At 48.3% G+C, this 21,539-nt stretch overlaps 1 protein-coding gene across 2 annotated transcripts in view; it reads left to right on the top strand.

The window, feature by feature from the left end:
* LOC106571247 (rho guanine nucleotide exchange factor TIAM2) overlaps positions 1-21,539 on the top strand; it is a 67,377-nt gene that overhangs the window by 26,193 nt on the left and 19,645 nt on the right. For both annotated transcript variants that reach the window (XM_045695621.2, XM_014144051.3), the window contains exons 2-8: positions 9,030-9,216; positions 9,845-11,140; positions 12,579-13,068; positions 13,388-13,563; positions 18,169-18,393; positions 20,086-20,271; positions 20,526-20,672. In XM_045695621.2, the coding sequence (XP_045551577.2) occupies positions 9,851-11,140; positions 12,579-13,068; positions 13,388-13,563; positions 18,169-18,393; positions 20,086-20,271; positions 20,526-20,672 (2,514 nt within the window). In that variant the 5' untranslated portion in view covers positions 9,030-9,216; positions 9,845-9,850. The remainder of the gene's footprint in view (positions 1-9,029; positions 9,217-9,844; positions 11,141-12,578; positions 13,069-13,387; positions 13,564-18,168; positions 18,394-20,085; positions 20,272-20,525; positions 20,673-21,539) is intronic.

The raw sequence follows: 21,539 nt of genomic DNA, 5'->3' as shown, positions 1-21,539 counted from the left end.
ATCTCCACAGAGGAACTCTGGAGCTCTGTCAGAGTGACCATTGAGTTCTTGGTCACCTCCTTGACCAAGACCCTTCTCCCCCGCTCTAGGGAGAGTCTTGGTGGTTCCAAACTTCTTCCATTTAAGAATGATGGAGGCTCTGTGTTCTTGGGGACCTTCAATGCTGCAGAAATGTTTTGGTACCCTTCCCCAGATCTGTGCCTTGACATAATCCTGTCTCGGAGCTCTACGAACAATTCCTTTGACCTCATGGCTTGGTTTTTGCTCTGACATGCACTGTCAACTGTGGGACCTTATATAGACCGGTGTGTGCCTTTCCAAATCATGTCCAATCAATTTACCACAGGTGGACTCCAATCAAGTTGTAGAAACATCTCAAGGATGATCAATGGAAACAGGATGCACCTGAGCTCAATTTCGAGTCTCATAGCAAAGGGTCTGAATACGTATGTAAATAAGGTATTTCTGATTTTTATTTGTAATACATTTGGAAAAATGTGAACCTTGTATCTTGCATTGTTTGCTATTGGATTAACTGGTAGTTAAAACTACTAAATTATATCATTATGTTGTGTTTTGGTGATTAAACCAATGTTCTCATTACATGTCACAATAAACATATATTTTGAATCAATGGTTGTGTGGAGAGATGTTTACAATCCAAATGAAGACACAAGAACAGGTTTTGAATGAAAGACTGGCTGCGTTACAATTGTGACCAGTTTGGAGTTTTGTACTAAGAGTTGTGAAAATGTACCACATATACTTGTGAAACTAGTACCAAAGCGACAAAAAATAAATAGTGAATTGACTCCAAGCCCAAAGTACTTAGAGTGTGCGCGTGTGCTTGTGTGCGGATCTGTGCGTGAGGGAAGGCATCGGGTTTGCCTGTGGTATCCCTGTGTTTACATGGGGCTCAGCCTTAACCAGCACATCCTGCTCATTAGTGTGTGTGGTGTTGCACAGCGGTACACAGCTCGGACCCAAGTGCTAAGCTATTGCTGGAGCAAACCCAGCATGCCTCATTCTGCTACTGACTAGAGATGAATGGGCCAAATCTGAAAGTCTGAAAACGTGTGCTGAATATACACCCACAGTGTTAACTCTTCCCCACCGTATAGTAACTGACAGACTGATCATGCCATCATGGATGAGTTGAATGCCTGAATAAAGTAATGAATAAATAGCATGACATAATGTCGAAAAATCTATTTTTTGTGTGTGCAAATGGATGTTATGTTTTGATTTTGGTCAACACATCAGTTCTGAATGCAGTGGTTTCAAGGACCTTTGAGTGGAATCCCGGCCTCTGCCTCTATAGAAATGCACAACCTGAAGGTGCTGCAGCATTTAAAAAGATTCTCCAGTTGTTACTAATTCCCTGCCGGTAACTGTTATCAGCACGTCACAATCCTTTCAAGTTGCACACTCCGCTCCCCAGTTTTTGCTTCTTTTACTTTACTTTACTTCAAACAGCTGAAAATACAATATTTTGGTTATGGAAAAGATATTTCACAGTGGTTTAGATGTTACAATGACTATCTACAATATACTTACCTATTTTGTCACATAAACTGAAACTAGGCAAACTATTATAATTTTAGCAACCAGGAAATGCTAATTGTTTGCTTATCTTAGCTTTATATTTACACAGTCCTTGCTAGTGCTCTTGCTGTGCTATTGTATTGGATTCATGCTATGCTAATTGTGTACAGTCTATTCATTACTGTTTATCTCCTGTATTACAGAACCACATCCTTCCCACATCTATTTCCTGTCTGTTGTGTGTAACGCTGAGGTGCCAGCAGGTCACAGATCAGCCCAAACTGAGAGCATCTTTCTTTCACCAGTACTTTTGTATACTTTTTAGCCAGTAGTTCTGAATGTAGTGCTCACGAGCCAAAAGGGTCCCCAAAAATTGCGTACTACGTCACATGTGGAGATATGTGCACCCCACGCCATTGCTCTCTCTCTCTCTCTCTCTCTCTCTCTCTCTCTCTCTCTCTCTCTCTCTCTCTCTCTCTCTCTCTCTCTCTCTCTCTCTCTCTCTCTCTCTCTCTCTCTCTCTCTCTCTCTCTCTCTCTCTGCTGTGTGTGCATCTTGCTAGCTGTCACTGAAATGGCAAGGGGCTGAAGATCATTGGCTAGAACTCTAATTCCTCGAGTGTCAATTTGGTTTGACATTCGATATCCCTATGGGGCTAGTTAGGGACCATCAGTAAATTACACAATGTACATGGGACAATATTTTTAAAGGACAATCTCTCCAAATTTCAATGAATTAAAAACCTCAAACCAACTATACATTCTAGAAATTCATATATAAATATGGAAAGCTTTTAATGAGAAAACTAAAAGATGTGCAACATGCAAATATTGTCCCATTTACATTGTGTAATTTATTCACGGCCCCTAACTAGCCCCAGAGCAAGGCTACCAAATGTCAAACCAACTTTGCCATGGTTGCACACCAGCCATTTGAAGCTAATTGGTGGAAAAGATGTCTAGCACTAGCTAGCCTAGACCTTGTTAGACTGTTTTTAATTATCTAGAAGGGTGAGTGACTGTAACTGTAATGTTTTGGCAGAGTGAATGTACAAAGGCTTGCCAGGTGTGAACACACACACAAGAGACACCCACAACTACTTACACTATAAGACATACAGATGCAGTATAAAGAAGTGAGCATCACTATGGAGACTGCTCTATCAATCGTCAGAGAAAGTCCGAATGCATCAAAGAAAGTCACCGCACAGGACTGGCCAAACATTGATGGGCCCTGGTAAAGAGTTGTGCACTAAATAGGGAATAGGGTGATATTTGGGATGCTGTCTGTGTCCTCACCTCAACCCCCATCATGTTTGCTAACAACAGAATGGTCAGGTACAGTGATGGATCGATGAGGTCCAACGCTAATTGACAGCTAACTTAGTTAACCATTCATTAACTGGTGTTGGAGAAATTGACAGGTTGAGGCCTAGGGTGGAAATGGGCTGGAGGTGGCTAAAGAGAGTCAGATTAGATTTAACACCAGGTCAAATATAGTCTGGTTAGTTGATACGGGTTCAACTTTGTTTTGGGAACAGATGATGAATAAGTGAATAAGAAAAACACTGCTTACTAGTAAAATATATGGGCAGTATTTTAATTGAGATCCGCTAGCTTAACTCAGATTTAACTTCCATTGACATCAATGAACAATTTACGCAAAAAATCTGAGTTGCACGTGTTTATCTGAACTCTGAATCTGTCCCTTCATGAGTATGAATAAAAACACCAGACCACATTTGGCCTGAGCAGTTATATTCAGACTTATGGACAAATCAAAAGGGACCAGACCAACACAGTTTTATCAAGACAACTAGACCACACCAGACCAACACAGTTTTATCAAGACAACTAGACCACACCAGACCAACACAGTTTTATCAAGACAACTAGACCACACCAGACCAACACAGTTTTATCAAGACAACCAGATCAACACAGTTTTATCAAGACAACCAGACCACACCAGACCAACACAGTTTTATCAAGACAACCAGACCACACCAGACCAACTCAGTTTTATCAAGACAACCAGATCAACACAGTTTTATCAAGACAACCAGACCACACCAGACCAACACAGTTTTATCAAGACAACCAGACCAACACAGTTATCAAGACAACCAGACCAACACAGTTTTATCAAGACAACTAGACCACACCAGACCAACACAGTTTTATCAAGACAACCAGACCAACACAGTTTTATCAAGACAACTAGACCACACCAGACCAACACAGTTTTATCAAGATAACCAGACCAACACAGTTTTATCAAGACAACTAGACCACACCAGACCAACACAGTTTTATCAAGACAACTAGACCACACCAGACCAACACAGTTTTATCAAGACAACCAGACCAACACAGTTTTATCAAGACAACCAGACCAACACAGTTTCATCAAGACAACTAGACCACACCAGACCAACACAGTTTTATCAAGACAACCAGACCAACACAGTTTCATCAAGACAACTAGACCACACCAGACCAACACAGTTTTATCAAGACAACCAGACCAACACAGTTTCATCAAGACAACCAGACCACACCAGACCAACACAGTTTATCAAGAGAACTAGACCACACCAGACCAACACAGTCCTATAAATATACCCTCAGATGCATAATATTACCCAGGTCTCCCTACTCAAAGTCTCCCCTCTGCCCTTCTGAATGGTTTGATGGGGTCCAGAGGAGGAAGCAGCTGCGGCACCACACCAAACGTAACATGGGTTTCAGGGGCCCCACCCGTCTGCCCACGCTGGGAGCACAAGGCCCCCTGTCAGGCACTGCCGGGATAGGGAGGAAGCAGGCGCTCTCTCCCTCTTTCTGACAGACAGCTGTTCCCTGGTTGCTGGGTTGCTGGTTCCAGCCACCCAACCTCCCGCCCTACCTGCCTGTTCTACTCATATCGGAGCTCCTTTGTGTTTTCCCATGCTGCTGCCCTCTCAGTCCTCATCCCACCCACCACAACCCAGGTTGTGTCCCAAATGGCAACCTATTCCCTAGTGCTCTACTTGTGGCCGAAGCCCTATGGGCCCTGGTCAAAAGTAGTGCACTATATAGGGAATAGGGTGCCATTTGGGGGACAACCCCAGTCTACCTTCTCCCCATGTAACCCACCCCCAGCATGTCCCACCCCAGCTACCAGCCTGGGAGATGAGCTAAGGCAACATGTCTTAATGATATTTGAAGAACTCTGTTGATACACAAACTGTCTGCCGACACTGACAGCTAGGCAATTGTTTTGAAATGAATAAATGTACTGGCAGAGCTCAAGGGGAAAATAATTTCTGGGAATGTCTGGTGTTATTTGATCAGGCACTGCAATGTAGTCAGTCAGTCACCCTCAGGCTTGGGAGAGATACAGCAGGATCATGTAAAACCAGTTTCTTTGTGTCTGAATAAAGAAGCTCAAAATAACACAGACGAATATGTGTGAGAGATGAGAGATGGATGTTAGGAATGTCCTCTTCCTGTCTGTACCCTTTCACCATCCCAGGCAGCCAGACACCTGTGGCCAACAATGGGCCCTCTTCTTCTCTCTCTGTCTTTCTCACCCTGTTCCTCTGACCCTGATCTTCCGTGTGTGTGTGTGTGTGTGTGTGTGTGTGTGTGTGTGTGTGTGTGTGTGTGTGTGTGTGTGTGTGTGTGTGTGGTGTGTGTGTGTGTGTGTATTTGGGGTCTCCCAGCCCAAGTGTTGTATCATGGTCCTCTGTAGCTCAGTTGATAGCAGAGTATGTGAGCAGAGCTGAGCGAGGAGTGGGGCATGCCCAATTTGACTGGAGCGCGGAGCGAGATTCCCAAAGGCTGGAGCGTCGCCGCTCCAATAGAGCTCACTTCATGAGCTCAGGGCATGCATGACGCAGCATGCATTTGTAGTCAGTCTACTTGTGTGCTGCTATAGCCCCTTGCTTTAGCTACTGTCATGGAGTTCACTAAATATTTTCATAAAGAAACTGATAGAACACACAGGTGTAAAAATCAAGGTGACTTAGAAAGATGAGGACCAAGAGCAAGAGAGGGAGTGTGGTGATGTATTGTCCACAACTAAAGAATCATTGTGGAATTTGAAAAGACATCCCAAAAGTATGATGCTGTACTTACTACGCGCTAACAGAAAGGAATGAGGTGGGTTGATATCTAAGTGTGTGTCATTGTAGCAAAGTATTTATAAAAACTAAAACTGAGATCTCTTAAGAGTTCAAAACCAACTGGTAGGTCCAGGTAGTCACAAAAATAGATGGGTGTTGGTTAAATTGTGATTTTAATTCATGGAATTCAGAGAGGCAGTCTTTTTTCTGTGAGCTAGGAGCAGTTTTTAGCCAAGCGGTTGGAAAGGATGTGGAGCGCCGGAGCATTGCACAGCACTCCATGAGCTCAACTCTCCTCACATACTCTGGTTGGTAGATCATGGCGCTTGTAACACGAGGACTGTGGGTTCGATTCCCAGGATAGAGGGAGACCTCAGTAGAGTGTCCTGAGAAGGAGAGAGGGGGACCACAGCAGAGTGTCCTGAGGAAGAGAGAAGGAGAGAGGGGGACCACCGCAGAGTGACCTGAGGAAGAGAGAATGAGAGAGGGGGACCACAGCAGAGTGTCCTGAGGAAGAGAGAAGAAGAGAGGGGGACCACAGTAGAGTGTCCTGAGGAAGAGAGAAGGAGAGAGGGGGACTACAGCGGAGTGTCCTGAGGAAGAGAGAAGGAGAGAGGGGGACCACAGCGGAGTGTCCTGAGGAAGAGAGAAGGAGAGAGGGGGACCACAGCGGAGTGTCCTGAGGAAGAGAGAAGGAGAGACGGGGACCACAGCGGAGTGTCCTGAGGAAGAGAGAAGGAGAGAGGGGGACCACAGCAGAGTGTCCTGAGGAAGAGAGAAGGAGAGAGAAGGAGAGAGGGGGACCACAGCAGAGTGACCTGAGGAAGAGAGAAGGAGAGAGAATGAGAGAGCAGGGCCACAGCAGAGTGTCCTGAGGAAGAGAGAAGAAGAGAGGGGGACCACAGTAGAGTGTCCTGAGGAAGAGAGAAGGAGAGGGGGGGACCACAGCGGAGTGTCCTGAGGAAGAGAGAAGGAGAGAGGGGGACCACAGCAGAGTGTCCTGAGGAAGAGAGAAGGAGAGAGGGGGACCACAGCAGAGTGCCCTGAGGAAGAGAGAAGAAGAGAGGGGGACCACAGCAGAGTGTCCTGAGGAAGAGAGAAGGAGAGAGGGGGACCACAGCGGTGTCCTGAGGAAGAGAGAATGAGAGAGGGGGACCACAGCAGAGTGTCCTGAGGAAGAGAGAAGGAGAGAGGGGGACCACAGCAGAGTGTCCTGAGGAAGAGAGAAGGAGAGAGGGGGACCACAGCAGAGTGCCCTGAGGAAGAGAGAAGAAGAGAGGGGGACCACAGCAGAGTGTCCTGAGGAAGAGAGAAGGAGAGAGGGGGCTCTGGGCTTTGTCTCTGTCAGTAGTACACATGCTGCTACTGACAGTGTGGAGATTTGAAACTTGCGAATCACTGCCTTCTTGACAACTCTACATGCACATTATTATTTTAAACAACTTTATGATAATTTATTTAATCATTTTGCATTTTTCTGTGAACGTGTCCATTTACAATGAATAATTCCATTCTCAGTCTGATGATTCATATGTACTGTAGTCATAAACTAAACTTCAGCTTGTGTGTTATTACAATATTAGCTCATAGCAGTAGATTTTTAGTTGGGAGTTCTTGGCCGCAGCAGATGGGTTCTAACGACATAAAGCTGATGAAGAGAAGAGCCTGTGCCAGGTTTTAACGATCCATTTGGAACGCTGTCAGGTTGCTCTCTGTCTGTGCCAGCTCTCTATCCCCTCAAATGTTATTTGTCACATGCGCCGAATACAACAGGTGTAGACCTTACAGTGAAGTGCTTACTTACAAGCCCTTAACCAAAAATGCACTTTTAACAAAAATATGCAAGTATTTACTAAATTAACTGAAGTAAAAATTAATAATAATAAAATACAAAAATTGAAAAAAATAAAATATACAAAGTAAAAACTTGGTGCTCCACCTCTGGATGTGCATTTCCATGTGTGTTTATGGTCCTATACAGCTCATTGAGTGCGGTCTTAGTATCAGCATCGGTTTGTGGTTGTAAATAGACAGCTATGAAAAATTTGGATGAAAACTCTCTTGGTAAATAGTATGGTCTGCAGCTTAGCAATATGGTCGTTGTGGAGTTCTGCACCGGAGCTCATTGTGCTTGAAGAATGCTAGGGTCAAGGGTGACTTGGGGGTGATGGGGCTTCCCCTGCGAGGGAGCAGGTGGCCTATAGGAGAGGCACAACAAAAGTGTTGACCGCCACCTGCTTGCACCTTTAACCATTCATGGCCTCCTTGTCTGCAGCGCAAGCCGACAACTGTGTCACAAAGCGCCCGTTCCACAGTTCTGCCCACCGCACAGGCCCATAGTCTAGGGTCCCGGCCAAGTGGCAGACCATTGGCTGGCTGAAAGCTCCGCCCACCAGCCTTTTAACACAGACAGCGAGTGCCGAATACAACCTGTCCTGCTGCTGCTCTGAATGACTATTGTGATAATGACTTTGCTGTTCTTCTGTCCTCCTCAACATTGTAGAATGTAGCCTAATGACTGGAGTCAACCAGTTGCTATTTTCTCTGCTTCCTGATCGGTGCTTCCTGTTGGGTGTAATTGAAGGGGTCAAAGTTTGTGGATGTGTTTAAGGTCAGCGGTGTGATGAATTCTCACCCTGCTTTGTGTAACCAAGGGCTCTGTCCTCCTCTCCTCTCCTTCTCTCCTCTCCTCCTCAGTATGAATGAGGCCAGGACAGGACAGGCATAGTGCTGCTATAGTTTACTGATGGAACACGGTGAACCTTAGGCCACTCCGACCTCTGACCCCTCTCTGTCTCTGTCAGGAAATGAGAACTCTGGGCAATACGTCAAAAGTCTCTGAGGGTTTATCTGTTTCAGGAAACACTGGGGTTGATGTCATTGTATTTCAATGTCTGTAATTGTTTTACCTTATGGATATGTTCTCTTTCATCCTTTTTGGAATGATCTTGAGCTGTTGGGAGATTTCTAACTTGTGTTATTTTTTAAAAGTTTAAATCTGACTTTCTGAAGAACTCAGAGACGTTGCTCACGGTGATGCTTGAAATAGCCTTGTCTGATAACTTAAACTGAACGGTCTTAGAGTCGAGAGTTTCTGTTTTTAAAAAGGAAAGAAAATTGCTCGGAATTCCTGAGAACCAAAATAAACAGGCGACAGAATGAAGTCCGCTTTTAAAAAGTCTCTTCAGCAGCTCAGTAGCAGTACGTCATGGAAGGAGGCTGAGTGGAGAGGGGGGGTGGCCAAGCCATGGAACAAGGGGTGTTTAGATTTAGAGTGGGGGTTGCAAAGGGGGTCCTCCTAACCACAGTGGGCTCACATACAAGGCAGACTGTGTGTGTGGAACTGACCGAAGTCCCTCCCTCCTCTGTTTCCATACAGATGAGCTGGAGACAGAGAGAGAGAGATGGAGAGAGCAAGCGAGTGAGCAGCTGTGTGTGTGAGTGTGTATGTGAGAGAGGTGCTGAGTTCTGAAGCGATCACACAACAGGACAGAGCCCAGCTAGCGCTGCTGAGACGGACTATGCAGAGTGGTGTCTGAGTTTGTCCTGAGGATAGACACCAAGTGGTAAGATAACTTTACATCTGGTGTGTGTATACTGTAGTTTGTTGTTTTTATGTGCTTTTGTTTTCATTTAACCTCGTGATTTAATTCAGTTTTATTCAAATGTATGTGATTTCATTTAATTTTATTTACCTTTATGTGATTTCATTTGATATATATTTTTTTTTTTTTACCATTTAACTATTTGTCAGACGGCAGTCAAGCATCAATCATCATGTCACCAGAATAAGACCCTGAATATTTATTGGAAAGCAGCATCAAGCTCATCACCGTACACTTTCACCACTCTGTGAAGTTCATCATAACTTATTTCATCTGTTGCCTAATAAACTGCATGGTTTCTCGAGTCGTAGTGGGAGGACCACACACCATATCGTCGCTTGACTTTGATATGATGGTTATTATATCAATATTTGCGCAAAAAGGCATTTCCACCACCATTTCCCGCATAATTCATTTTAGAGACACAAAAAGATCCCGCCAAGTCGAACAAACAAATTCCTGTTTCCATCACAGCTGTCCTGACTTTCTATTTTATACGATATGACTTTACTGTGGATGGAAGTGTGATTATTGGCATTCTCTCTTCATTACCTCTCATGCTGATGTTTTGTCTTCTGCCCTACTACAGATCAGAATGGGAAACACTGACAGCCAGTACAGCAACTTCAACGTCCTTGGGAAACCCAAACCCTGCTCTCTAAAGTTCCAATCCATTAAGGAGGAAGTCCTGTCCCCCCATAGCTGGTGGAGGGGCAGCGAGGGGGGCGGCCAGGGGTACAAAACCAGAGGCAAGGGAGGGAGGGTCTGCCAGCAGAAGATCACCCACAACCAGCCTTATGGCTTGTCGCAACACTACGAGCACCACATCACCAAGGAGGGCAGGGGACTGGGAGGGCCCCCAGGAGCCAAGCTGAAGTCCAGCTCTCCGCAGCGTTGTGGCAGAGGGGACAGCCCCCAAGTGACCAGGAAAGGCAGTGGTCATAACGGCTATGGTTTCCTGGAGAGTAGCGGGGAGAATGTGAACGGTCTCGGTGCTAACGGGCAGCGCACCCCTGAGATGACTTCTCTGTGTGAGCCAATAGAGAGCCGCAGCAGCCCCAAGGTGCTCCTCAGTAAGGACGGCAGCATGCGCGTGGAGTTCACCAATGCCAGGAGGATGTCTCTGGAGCCCCAGGGTCTGTCAGGCCACAGCCACAATGCAGTAGCAGCCCCAGAGCCCTCTCTGACTAGGACCAGTAAGGGTAGCTCGCTCAGCTCCGAGGGCTCCTGGTACGACTCTCCTTGGGGGAACACCACAGAGCTCAACGACAATGTGTTCACATGTAGTCAGACCGCAACGAGGGACAACAGTAGTGGCTACACCACCTACTCCTCCACGCGCACCGAGGAGACGGGTTGCGGCTACAACACCTTCTCATCCGCCCGTACTGAGGACATGTCCCCGGGGTTCAACCCCAACCTCCTCTTCCAGACCATGGATATTAATGGACAATATACAAACCGAGGGTTTAACAGCAACGGGTATAACTCTTGTTCTTTGGGCCGCACTGAGGACAGTGGGATCGGAGATTCCATGATCCTCTACCGGGAGCAGAGTCAGTTTAGCCTCATCTCCCCTCCCGTGTCCCTATCTGACCTCAGCGTGGCGGCTACATACCCCACCACTCACTTCCAGGACATCCCCCAGTACCGGGCGTCGCTGGCCTCGGTGCTGACCCTGGACGTGGTCGACCAGGAGGAGAGCTCAGAGTCGGGCGACCAGTGCTACTCCTCCGCTCACAGTCACACGCTGCCCTGCAGGAGGGTCGCCGCCGAGCCTACCCCCATCGCCGTCAGCAACAGCAGGAAGGACAACCTGAAGAGCCGCATCCGGCGCCTCAGCGACTGGACAGGAAGTCTAAGCAGGAAGAAGAGAAGACTACAGGTTAGGAAGGAGGGGAAGAAAGGGGAGATGGAAGGAGAAGGGGAGGGTACATAGTGAAGGGGGAAAGGGAGTAAGACTGGACATGTACTGTAGACTCTTTATCAGATGACCTGTTGCCAGTTATCTATGACATGAGACTGCTGGCTGAGTATGTGGGATGGTAATCTCATTGTTCAGGTTGTTTTGGTCAACGTGATTGGCTGATGGCCGTTGGCTCTTAGATCCAATCAGATAAAACAGAACACTGCAGTGTCACAGGAATGTCTCTCTGTCAAATATCATCCTATGACTGTTAAATACTAATCAGGCTCACAGTTGACAGACTGGAGCTTTGGAGATACTTCTGTAGATTGTTCTTTAAACAAAATCAAGCAAGTGAGAGAAACTCTCTTAAACACTACTATGAAAGGAAAAACCCCACGAAAGAAAGTATTCTAACAAACGTTTCAGAACCTTATATCATTATGACAAATGTTATGTACGTCTCCTTAAGGCTTTGTGTCGAATTTGAGAGGAAAGATTTCAAAGGTCAGAAAGGAAATCTTCCCTGCTTCTTTTGTCCCCGGAGAACGTTAAATTAGGCCAGAGTCACACATGACCAAGCGTTTCCAGCATTACTTGAGCTAAAATACTGCCGTGAACAGCCTTTATTTGTCGACGGTGGACAAGAAGATGTAATCAGGTAATAATGATGGTGTTATATGACCATTGCGTTTTTTCTCTGTATTGTATAGCAGGCTGAGTCCCTGTCTCCTGGCTATGTAAGAGGAGCCCTCTACCTTTCTCTGAAAGGAGAAAGTGTTTATTGTTCTCTATTAATGAGAGATTACGGTCACCGTTCTACTGAACCAGTGATGTTAGGAAGGGCTTTGTCTTGTGGGAATGGGAATGAATGAATAGATACAGCATGTAAGAGCTTTAGGTCAGTGTGTCAAGACTCGAGAGTTCTCATTCACACCCAAAGATACCTACACTATAACTCATTTACCCTTTCATCTGTGGGCCTGATTTCTTTTGGGTCGCAATCTAAGACTAGGTCCTGGTTTTGTTTATTTGTTGGTCACAAGAAACCTTTAACATGTTTAGGCGGGACACAAGTCACAAGAATGTTTGGATAATATCCATGTGTTCTGTTACCCGTACCAGGGAAATTCCATGCTGTTATTATAGGGGACTGATTGTTGCTAAAATATTTTACAATATCATGTTAGAGTATCTCACAATACATTTCATATTGTTTTCTAATAGAAATAGACAACAATTGCCTACTGTTCAGGAAATGGTAGTCGAGAAATTGATGAAAATGTGCCTCTTCTGTGTCCCTTTACACACAAAGGTCTAGTTAGTTATTCAGACTTGTTTTCCTCCTCAAAACCATCCTGATCTCTCTCTCTTACTCTCTCTCTCTCTCTGTTACTCTCGCTCTCTCTCTCCCTAGGAGCCTTATGGTAGTGAGGCCAGTGAAGGCTTTATCATTGGAGTGGATCCTGGATTAGGTGACTCCAGCTCCCAGGTAACTGGTCCAGTATGGAACTCACTCCACACCCAGACCCTGTCAGTCCGCTCTGGGTTCTCCAGGGGCCAACAGAGCCACAGTGACGCCTTGCGGCAGAACATCTATGAGAATTTCATGCAGGAGCTGGAGACAGGAGGCTACAGCGGGACGGAGCGGACCGAGCCCTCGGAGGATGGAGAGGGGGAGGACATGGGAGGAACAAAGGGAATAGGAGGGGGGGAACAGGGGGAGAGTAGTGGCAGTGGCTCCCTGGGCTCTCTGGAGCAGCTGGACCTGCTGTTTGAGAAGGAGCAGGGGGTGGTACGCAGGGCCGGCTGGCTCTCCATCAAACCCCTACTCACCCTGCGTAAGGACAGGAAGCTGGAGCTCGTGGCCCGCAGGAAGTGGCGGCAGTACTGGGTCACACTCAAAGGTAGGGCTCCCTCCACCTTCCACCTACACGCGCTGGAAATATCCTGTAATACATACAGACAATAGGGGTACATCCCAAATGGCACCCTATTCCCTATATAGTGCACTTCTTTTGACCAGAGCCCTAGTGCACTATAAAAGGAATAGAGTGCCATTTGGGATGCTGACTAGGTCCCCCTTGGGAAAGAAGTCTTCTGACCACCATTGGACAACCTGGTTAAATAAAGGTTGCATGCACGTTGTTAGATATATGTTCTGTAGGTATTCCCCCTTAAAGATGTGTGTTAGCTGAAGCCTCCTCTCCTCCCTGGTGCATACAGGGTGTACCCTCCTGTTCTATGAGACCTATGGGAAGAGCAGCTGTCCCGAGCAGGAGCTGTCCCCGCACTACGCCCTGCTTGCTGAGGACAGCATAGTCCAGGCCATCCCTGAACACCCCAAGAAGGAAAACGTCTTCTGCCTGAGCAACGGCAACGGAGATGTCTATCTGTTGCAGGTACGTTCTACCTGAGGCTCGCACACCAGATTTCTCCCCAAACTCAGAAGTACGTTAGCTATATGCGCTATAGCCTCCATTCCCAGCTGGCGGACCGCAGACCGGATCTGGACCCAGAACAGGGTGATTTAAAAAAAAAAAATATATATATATAGGACCTTCTGAAATAGTAGTGGAGTACCCCTGTTCTATCGTATGCACTGTGAACTCTGCACAATAGCCTGGGGACGTGGTTAGTTCCACACAGACTGTTGTGCCATTAATGGAGGCACCTGTCATGTTTGAATCTGCAGTACGTCATCATGTTGATGCAGTCTTTACAAATTGGACATTATAACACTCTGAGCTTGTCTCTTGTTTATTTGTAGGATGTTCTCTTTTTCTTAGAGCACAGTATGAATGGCTGAGAGGAAACATTTTGGGGGGTTTAATGGTTTTTTGCTGTACTTCCTGCTCCTGTCTCACAGGCCCTGGTGACAGGGTTGTGCTTTCTACTCAGACTGCAGTCTGTTGGGAGGGTTTGTTACAGCTCCTGCTGTGGGACAACCACAAGTATGGACTAGGCTGGACATCTGCTTTTTAGGATTTTGTGTGCTGTTGTTTTGCTTGGTAATGACTACGTTGGTGTTGGTTATGTCCTGTCTGGGTGTAGTGTCAGCTTTACAGCTCCATTGTTACAGTGTATGTTCTATAAGAGGGTGAAATGGCAGTGTTGGGAAAAACCTCCCTACTGGCTGATCTGAGTAGACTAGTCGTGTATGATTTTTACATTTTAGAAATTTTTATTTCACCTTTATTTAAACAGGTAGGCCAGTTGAGAACAAGTTCTCATTTACAACTGCGACCTGGCCAAGATAAAGCAAAGCAGTGCGACAAAAACAACAACACAGAGTTACACATAAACAAACGTACAGTCAATAAGAAAATAGAAAAGAAAAATTGAAAAATCTATGTACAGTGTGTGCAAATGTAGAAGAGTAGGGCAATAAATAAGCCATAGAAGCGAAATAATTACAATTTAGCATTAATACTGGAGTGATAGATGTGCAGATGATGATTGTGCAAGTAGAGATACTGGGGTACAAAAGAGCTAGAGGGTAAGTAATAATGTGGGGATGAGGTAGTTGGATGGGCTATTTACAGATAGCGTCCTAAATGCCACCCTATTTCCCTATATAGTGCCCCATGGGCCCTGGCCAAAAGTAGTGCACTATGTTAGGAATAGGGTGCCATTTTGGATGCATCCAGTGTGTCTGTTTGGGAATAGGGTTGTTTGCCTCATTTTTCCACATTGAAAAGGGAAGGTCTTTTCTCTTGACTGTGCATTACACTCAGTTTTACGAGCGTTGAAAGCACCTTCTTTTTCCCAGAGAGTAACATTCATTTGATTCAGTTACTAAGTGTTTACCAGACACACAAATCACACTGCAGGGCTGTATCTACCCAACATCACCATGGCAACAGGGAAACCTTGGCCTGTTGCGCTGAGGCACTGAGGGAGGGAAGCCTAATAGTGAAAGTGATGAATGTGTCAAGGGGCTTTTGTTTGGCACTTAAGGATCCCCATCTGGGAATAGAGAGAGAAAACAGAGCAATGACAACAACCATGTTCCCCTGCCATTCCCTTGGCCTGGCACTGTGTCACCTGGTCCTATGTTTCCCTGCCATTCCCTTGGCCTGGCACTGTGTCACCTGGTCCTATGTTCCCCTGCCCTTCCCTTGGCCTGGCACTGTGTCACCTGGTCCTATGTTCCCCTGCCCTTCCCTTGGCCTGGCACTGTGTCACCTGGTCCTATGTTCCCCTGCCCTTCCCTTGGCCTGGCACTGTGTCACCTGGTCCTATGTTCCCCTGCCCTTCCCTTGGCCTGGCACTGTGTCACCTGGTCCTATGTTCCCCTGCCCTACCCTTGGCCTGGCACTGTGTCACCTGGTCCTATGTTCCCCTGCCCTTCCCCTGCCCCATGGCACTGTGTCACCTGGTCCTATGTTCCCCTGCCCTTCCCTTGGCCTGGCACTGTGTCACCTGGTCCTATGTTTCCCTGCCCTTCCCTTGGCCTGGCACTGTGTCACCTGGTCCTATGTTCCCCTGCCCTTCCCTTGGCCTGGCACTGTGTCACCTGGTCCTATGTTCCCCTGCCCTTCCCCTGCCCCATGGCACTGTGTCACCTGGTCCTATGTTCCCCTGCCATTCCCTTGGCCTGGCACTGTGTCACCTGGTCCTATGTTCCCCTGCCATTCCCTTGGCCTGGCACTGTGTCACCTGGTCCTATGTTCCCCTGCCCTTCCCTTGGCCTGGCACTGTGTCACCTGGTCCTATGTTCCCCTGCCCTTCCCCTGCCCCATGGCACTGTGTCACCTGGTCCTATGTTCCCCTGCCATTCCCTTGGCCTGGCACTGTGTCACCTGGTCCTATGTTACCCTGCCCTTCCCTTGGCCTGGCACTGTGTCACCTGGTCCTATGTTCCCCTGCCCTTCCCTTGGCCTGGCACTGTGTCACCTGGTCCTATGTTTCCCTGCCCTTCCCTTGGCCTGGCACTGTGTCACCTGGTCCTATGTTCCCCTGCCCTTCCCTTGGCCTGGCACTGTGTCACCTGGTCCTATGTTCCCCTGCCATTCCCTTGGCCTGGCACTGTGTCACCTGGTCCTATGTTCCCCTGCCCTTCCCTTGGCCTGGCACTGTGTCACCTGGTCCTATGTTCCCCTGCCCTTCCCCTGCCCCATGGCACTGTGTCACCTGGTCCTATGTTCCCCTGCCATTCCCTTGGCCTGGCACTGTGTCACCTGGTCCTATGTTCCCCTGCCCTTCCCTTGGCCTGGCACTGTGTCACCTGGTCCTATGTTTCCCTGCCCTTCCCTTGGCCTGGCACTGTGTCACCTGGTCCTATGTTTCCCTGCCCTTCCCTTGGCCTGGCACTGTGTCACCTGGTCCTATGTTCCCCTGTCCTTCCCTTGGCCTGGCACTGTGTCACCTGGTCCTATGTTCCCCTGCCCTTCCCCTGCCCCATGGCACTGTGTCACCTGGTCCTATGTTCCCCTGCCATTCCCTTGGCCTGGCACTGTGTCACCTGGTCCTATGTTCCCCTGCCATTCCCTTGGCCTGGCACTGTGTCACCTGGTCCTATGTTCCCCTGCCCTTCCCTTGGCCTGGCACTGTGTCACCTGGTCCTATGTTCCCCTGCCATTCCCTTGGCCTGGCACTGTGTCACCTGGTCCTATGTTCCCCTGCCCTTCCCTTGGCCTGGCACTGTGTCACCTGGTCCTATGTTCCCCTGCCCTTCCCTTGGCCTGGCACTGTGTCACCTGGTCCTATGTTCCCCTGCCCTTCCCCTGCCCCATGGCACTGTGTCACCTGGTCCTATGTTCCCCTGCCATTCCCTTGGCCTGGCACTGTGTCACCTGGTCCTATGTTCCCCTGCCATTCCCTTGGCCTGGCACTGTGTCACCTGGTCCTATGTTCCCCTGCCCTTCCCCTGCCCCATGGCACTGTGTCACCTGGTCCTATGTTCCCCTGCCATTCCCTTGGCCTGGCACTGTGTCACCTGGTCCTATGTTCCCCTGCCCTTCCCTTGGCCTGGCACTGTGTCACCTGGTCCTATGTTCCCCTGCCCTTCCCTTGGCCTGGCACTGTGTCACCTGGTCCTATGTTTCCCTGCCCTTCCCTTGGCCTGGCACTGTGTCACCTGGTCCTATGTTTCCCTGCCCTTCCCTTGGCCTGGCACTGTGTCACCTGGTCCTATGTTCCCCTGTCCTTCCCTTGGCCTGGCACTGTGTCACCTGGTCCTATGTTCCCCTGCCCTTCCCCTGCCCCATGGCACTGTGTCACCTGGTCCTATGTTCCCCTGCCATTCCCTTGGCCTGGCACTGTGTCACCTGGTCCTATGTTCCCCTGCCATTCCCTTGGCCTGGCACTGTGTCACCTGGTCCTATGTTCCCCTGCCCTTCCCTTGGCCTGGCACTGTGTCACCTGGTCCTATGTTCCCCTGCCATTCCCTTGGCCTGGCACTGTGTCACCTGGTCCTATGTTCCCCTGCCCTTCCCTTGGCCTGGCACTGTGTCACCTGGTCCTATGTTCCCCTGCCCTTCCCTTGGCCTGGCACTGTGTCACCTGGTCCTATGTTCCCCTGCCCTTCCCCTGCCCCATGGCACTGTGTCACCTGGTCCTATGTTCCCCTGCCATTCCCTTGGCCTGGCACTGTGTCACCTGGTCCTATGTTCCCCTGCCATTCCCTTGGCCTGGCACTGTGTCACCTGGTCCTATGTTCCCCTGCCCTTCCCTTGGCCTGGCACTGTGTCACCTGGTCCTATGTTCCCCTGCCATTCTCTTGGCCTGGCACTGTGTCACCTGGTCCTATGTTCCCCTGCCCTTCCCTTGGCCTGGCACTGTGTCACCTGGTCCTATGTTCCCCTGCCCTTCCCTTGGCCTGGCACTGTGTCACCTGGTCCTATGTTCCCCTGCCCTTCCCCTGCCCCATGGCACTGTGTCACCTGGTCCTATGTTCCCCTGCCCTTCCCCTGCCCCATGGCACTGTGTCACCTGGTCCTATGTTCCCCTGCCCTTCCCCTGCCCCATGGCACTGTGTCACCTGGCCTCATTCCTCCCCACAGGCTGCTAATCAGACAGACCTGGAGAACTGGGTGACAGCCATCCACTCTGCCAGCGCCTCTCTTCTGGCTAAGAGACAGGGGAAGGAGGACACAGTGCGGTTACTGAGGAGCCAGACCAGCGCCCTGCTGCAGAAGATAGACATGGACAGCAAGATGAAGAAGATGGCTGAGCTGCAGCTGTCTGTCATCAGTGACCAGAGGAACAGGAAGGCCATCAAGAGCCAGGTGAGGCACTGGGATGTGTGTGTGTGTGTGTGTGTGTGTGTGTGTGTGTGTGTGTGTGTGTGTGTGTGTGTGTGTGTGTGTGTGTGTGTGTGTGTGTGTGGTGTGTGTGTGTGTGTGTGGTGTGTGTGTGTGTGTGTGTGTGTGTGTGTGTGTCAAGATCAGAGGCCACTGTTAGCCCTAGCATTTAAAACAAGCAGTTAGTTAAATTGGCCTATTAAGTCATCAGTGTCTGAGCTCCATGGAAACCAGACCATTCTCCCTCTGTAGATCCACACATATACACCTGCATGACATCTCCTTGTTTCTGTCCACATAGCCTGCGAGTTACAACGTTCATGTAAAGGCTGAAATCATTACGTTATTACACCGTTCCTTGTGGTTGTGGAACATACTGACATGAGCCCAGATGTGTTGGCAGCAGAGTTTGTTGAAACTGGGGTTTTATGCTTTCAGACCCAAGCAAGATGACATAAGGAAAGTAATTTGTATTCCAGATGTTCTCAGTCTAACGGACTAGTACAATACATTCAGTCCACTCCACATAGAAGTCTGTTGTAATGGGAAACCCAGATGAGGGGGACATTTTGCGTAACACACACCAAATGCAGATGAGGAGGACGTTTTATTGCGTAGCACACCAATGAAGATGAGGAGGACGTTTTATTGCGTAACACACCAATGAAGATGAGGAGGACGTTTTATTGCGTAACACACCAATGAAGATGAGGAGGACGTTTTATTGCGTAGCACACCAATGAAGATGAGGAGGACGTTTTATTGCGTAGCACACCAATGAAGATGAGGAGGACGTTTTATTGCATGACACACCAAATGCTGATGTGTTGACAGGATCCAGTCAACATGGTGTGTCCCCCACAAGCAAGGCCAGGGAGTGGGTCATCATGCCCAGTTTGGGGGTAATCAGGGGATCAAACCCCCAGCGCCTCTGAGTCCTACTGCAGCTGGCCTCAACTCATCTCCAGGACCACTGGCCACTTTGATGTCCGATGGTCAATCTCTCTGAAAGTGATACCAATTCTCTCTGCCATTTGAAGTGAACCTCTTCGACCTCTAGATGACATCTCTAATCTTACTGCTCTTCAAACAATGACACTGTTATTACACATTTACCCTCTGTGAAGGAGAGGGAGAGAGGAGAGGGAGAGAGGAGAGAGAGAGAGGAGAGGGGGGTAAGGAGCAAGAGAGATTCCATCATTCCTCTCCCCTGGGTGTGTTGGATAAGGGTGATTTAATGTGATTATGTGGCATAGCTCCAATGAGCCATGTGACTTGTTCGGCAGTTAGACACGCCCCTTTTGATCACCTGATGCCATTCAGTCACCTCATCACCCTCTGTGTACTATGGTGGGACCAGAGACACATCTCATTACTAAAAAGGGTTTTCAAATTCGCTGCTGTTTTGCTTGTCTGCAGCGAGGAATTTCGTTGTGTAATGTCACATCACCAACAGTTTTTGAAATAAGGTTGCTAACATGGCGAACTGTGTCAAAGTTGGCCAAACTCTCTCTATATACTGTATCTGCTTCTGGGTGTGACTGTGAGCATGTGTTTCTGCCTTGCCTGGACTCTCATTGTCAATAAGAGGGTGGAGAAGTCATCCTGTCACCTTGAGAGTGACTCTAACCCTGTGTACTGTGATGTGACCCTGTCTGTCTGTCTGTTTCTCCCCAGATCCAGCAATGGGAGCAGAACCTGGAGAAGTTCAACATGGACCTGTTCCGGATGCGCTGTTACCTGGCCAGCCTGCAGGGCAGTGAGCTCCCCAACCCCAAGAATCTCCTGGCCGTAGCCGGACGGCCCTCCAAGACCACTCTGGGACGCCTGGGGATCTTCTCTGTCTCCTCCTTTCATGCCCTGGTGAAGCCTGATCTACTGTTTTACACCCATATCAACCCTCCGCTTGGGACATTGACATTTCACACATTCTCTGGACCAGTTCCATTAAAAACTCGTTATTTATCCCCGTTTAAGAAAGCAATTAAGAATGTTACTGAATTCGGTCTATATTTACTATGATCAGAAAACATCAGCCTGTTCTCTGGTCAGATTTTTTATACAGATATAATAAGTCTCTAACCACAGAAGTGATGTCTTTTAATGTCGGTTCTCAGATCTGCACCCGTGACGAGGCGACCCTGCGGAGGCGTTGCCAATCTCTTTCCCGGGGGACACGGAACAAGAGGGGTATCTTCTCTTCCCTCAAGGGTCTGGACAGCCTGACCAAACGCAGCAAGGAGAAGAGGCAGTCCGTGTCCCAGGTATTATACAACCTTTCTACAATCACCCTACAACCTCCCTACAACCTCCCTACAACCTTCTTACAACCTCCCTACAACCTCCCTACAACCTCCCTACAACCTCCTTACAACCTCCCTACAACCTCCCTACAACCTCCCTACAACCTTCTTACAACCTCCCTACAACCTCCCTACAACCTATTTACAACTTCACTACAACCTTCCTACAACCTCCCTATAACCTCCCACTCCCACGTCAGTGGTCAAAGTAAAGAATAACTAATTGAGGAGACAGATATTGTTCTGTACTCGATAAACCTCTGGATTACCCTCCCAAAGCCTTTATTAGGTTAACTGAACCTGTCAGCTGGGAAAGATCTGTGCGAGTTACCCCGTTACCCCATTTGATGCGGCGCCCATGTTTGCCTTTTTCCCGTTCTCCTTTTTATCACCTGGATAAACAATCTTTTACAAGAGACCTCTTGGCTCCGGACCCGACAGCACGTTTCTGGAGGCTTTCTCTTTTTGAACAGAGAGCATGTTTGATAAATCCAGCAGAGAAGAAGTGGAATGTGTTTCAAGCACTAACTGACTCCTCGCTAACCCATAAATTAGCCAGACGGACAGGGTTGAACTTGCAACATTTTCCTGCGGGAGAGAGGCAAGATAGCTCACCGTAAAGCTATCTTTCCTGTATGTCGTTTGGGAACATTCCAAACTGAGGCAACGATTGAGGGAGTTGTTTTGTTTTACCCGGTCAGGGGCAGTAGTTAACAACCTGCTGAAATTCTCATCATCAGTCATTGAAGTCAAGTCAATACTCTCCAACACCACTGTCCAAGCCCCAGCCCCTATCCCAGCCCCCAGCTGTCCCAGCCACTGCCCCTG

Source organism: Salmo salar, chromosome 15 (genome assembly GCF_965601325.2).
Source record: "Salmo salar chromosome 15, fSalSal1, whole genome shotgun sequence".
Classification (NCBI taxonomy): domain Eukaryota; kingdom Metazoa; phylum Chordata; class Actinopteri; order Salmoniformes; family Salmonidae; genus Salmo; species Salmo salar.
This window is presented reverse-complemented; position numbering and strand designations above follow the sequence as displayed.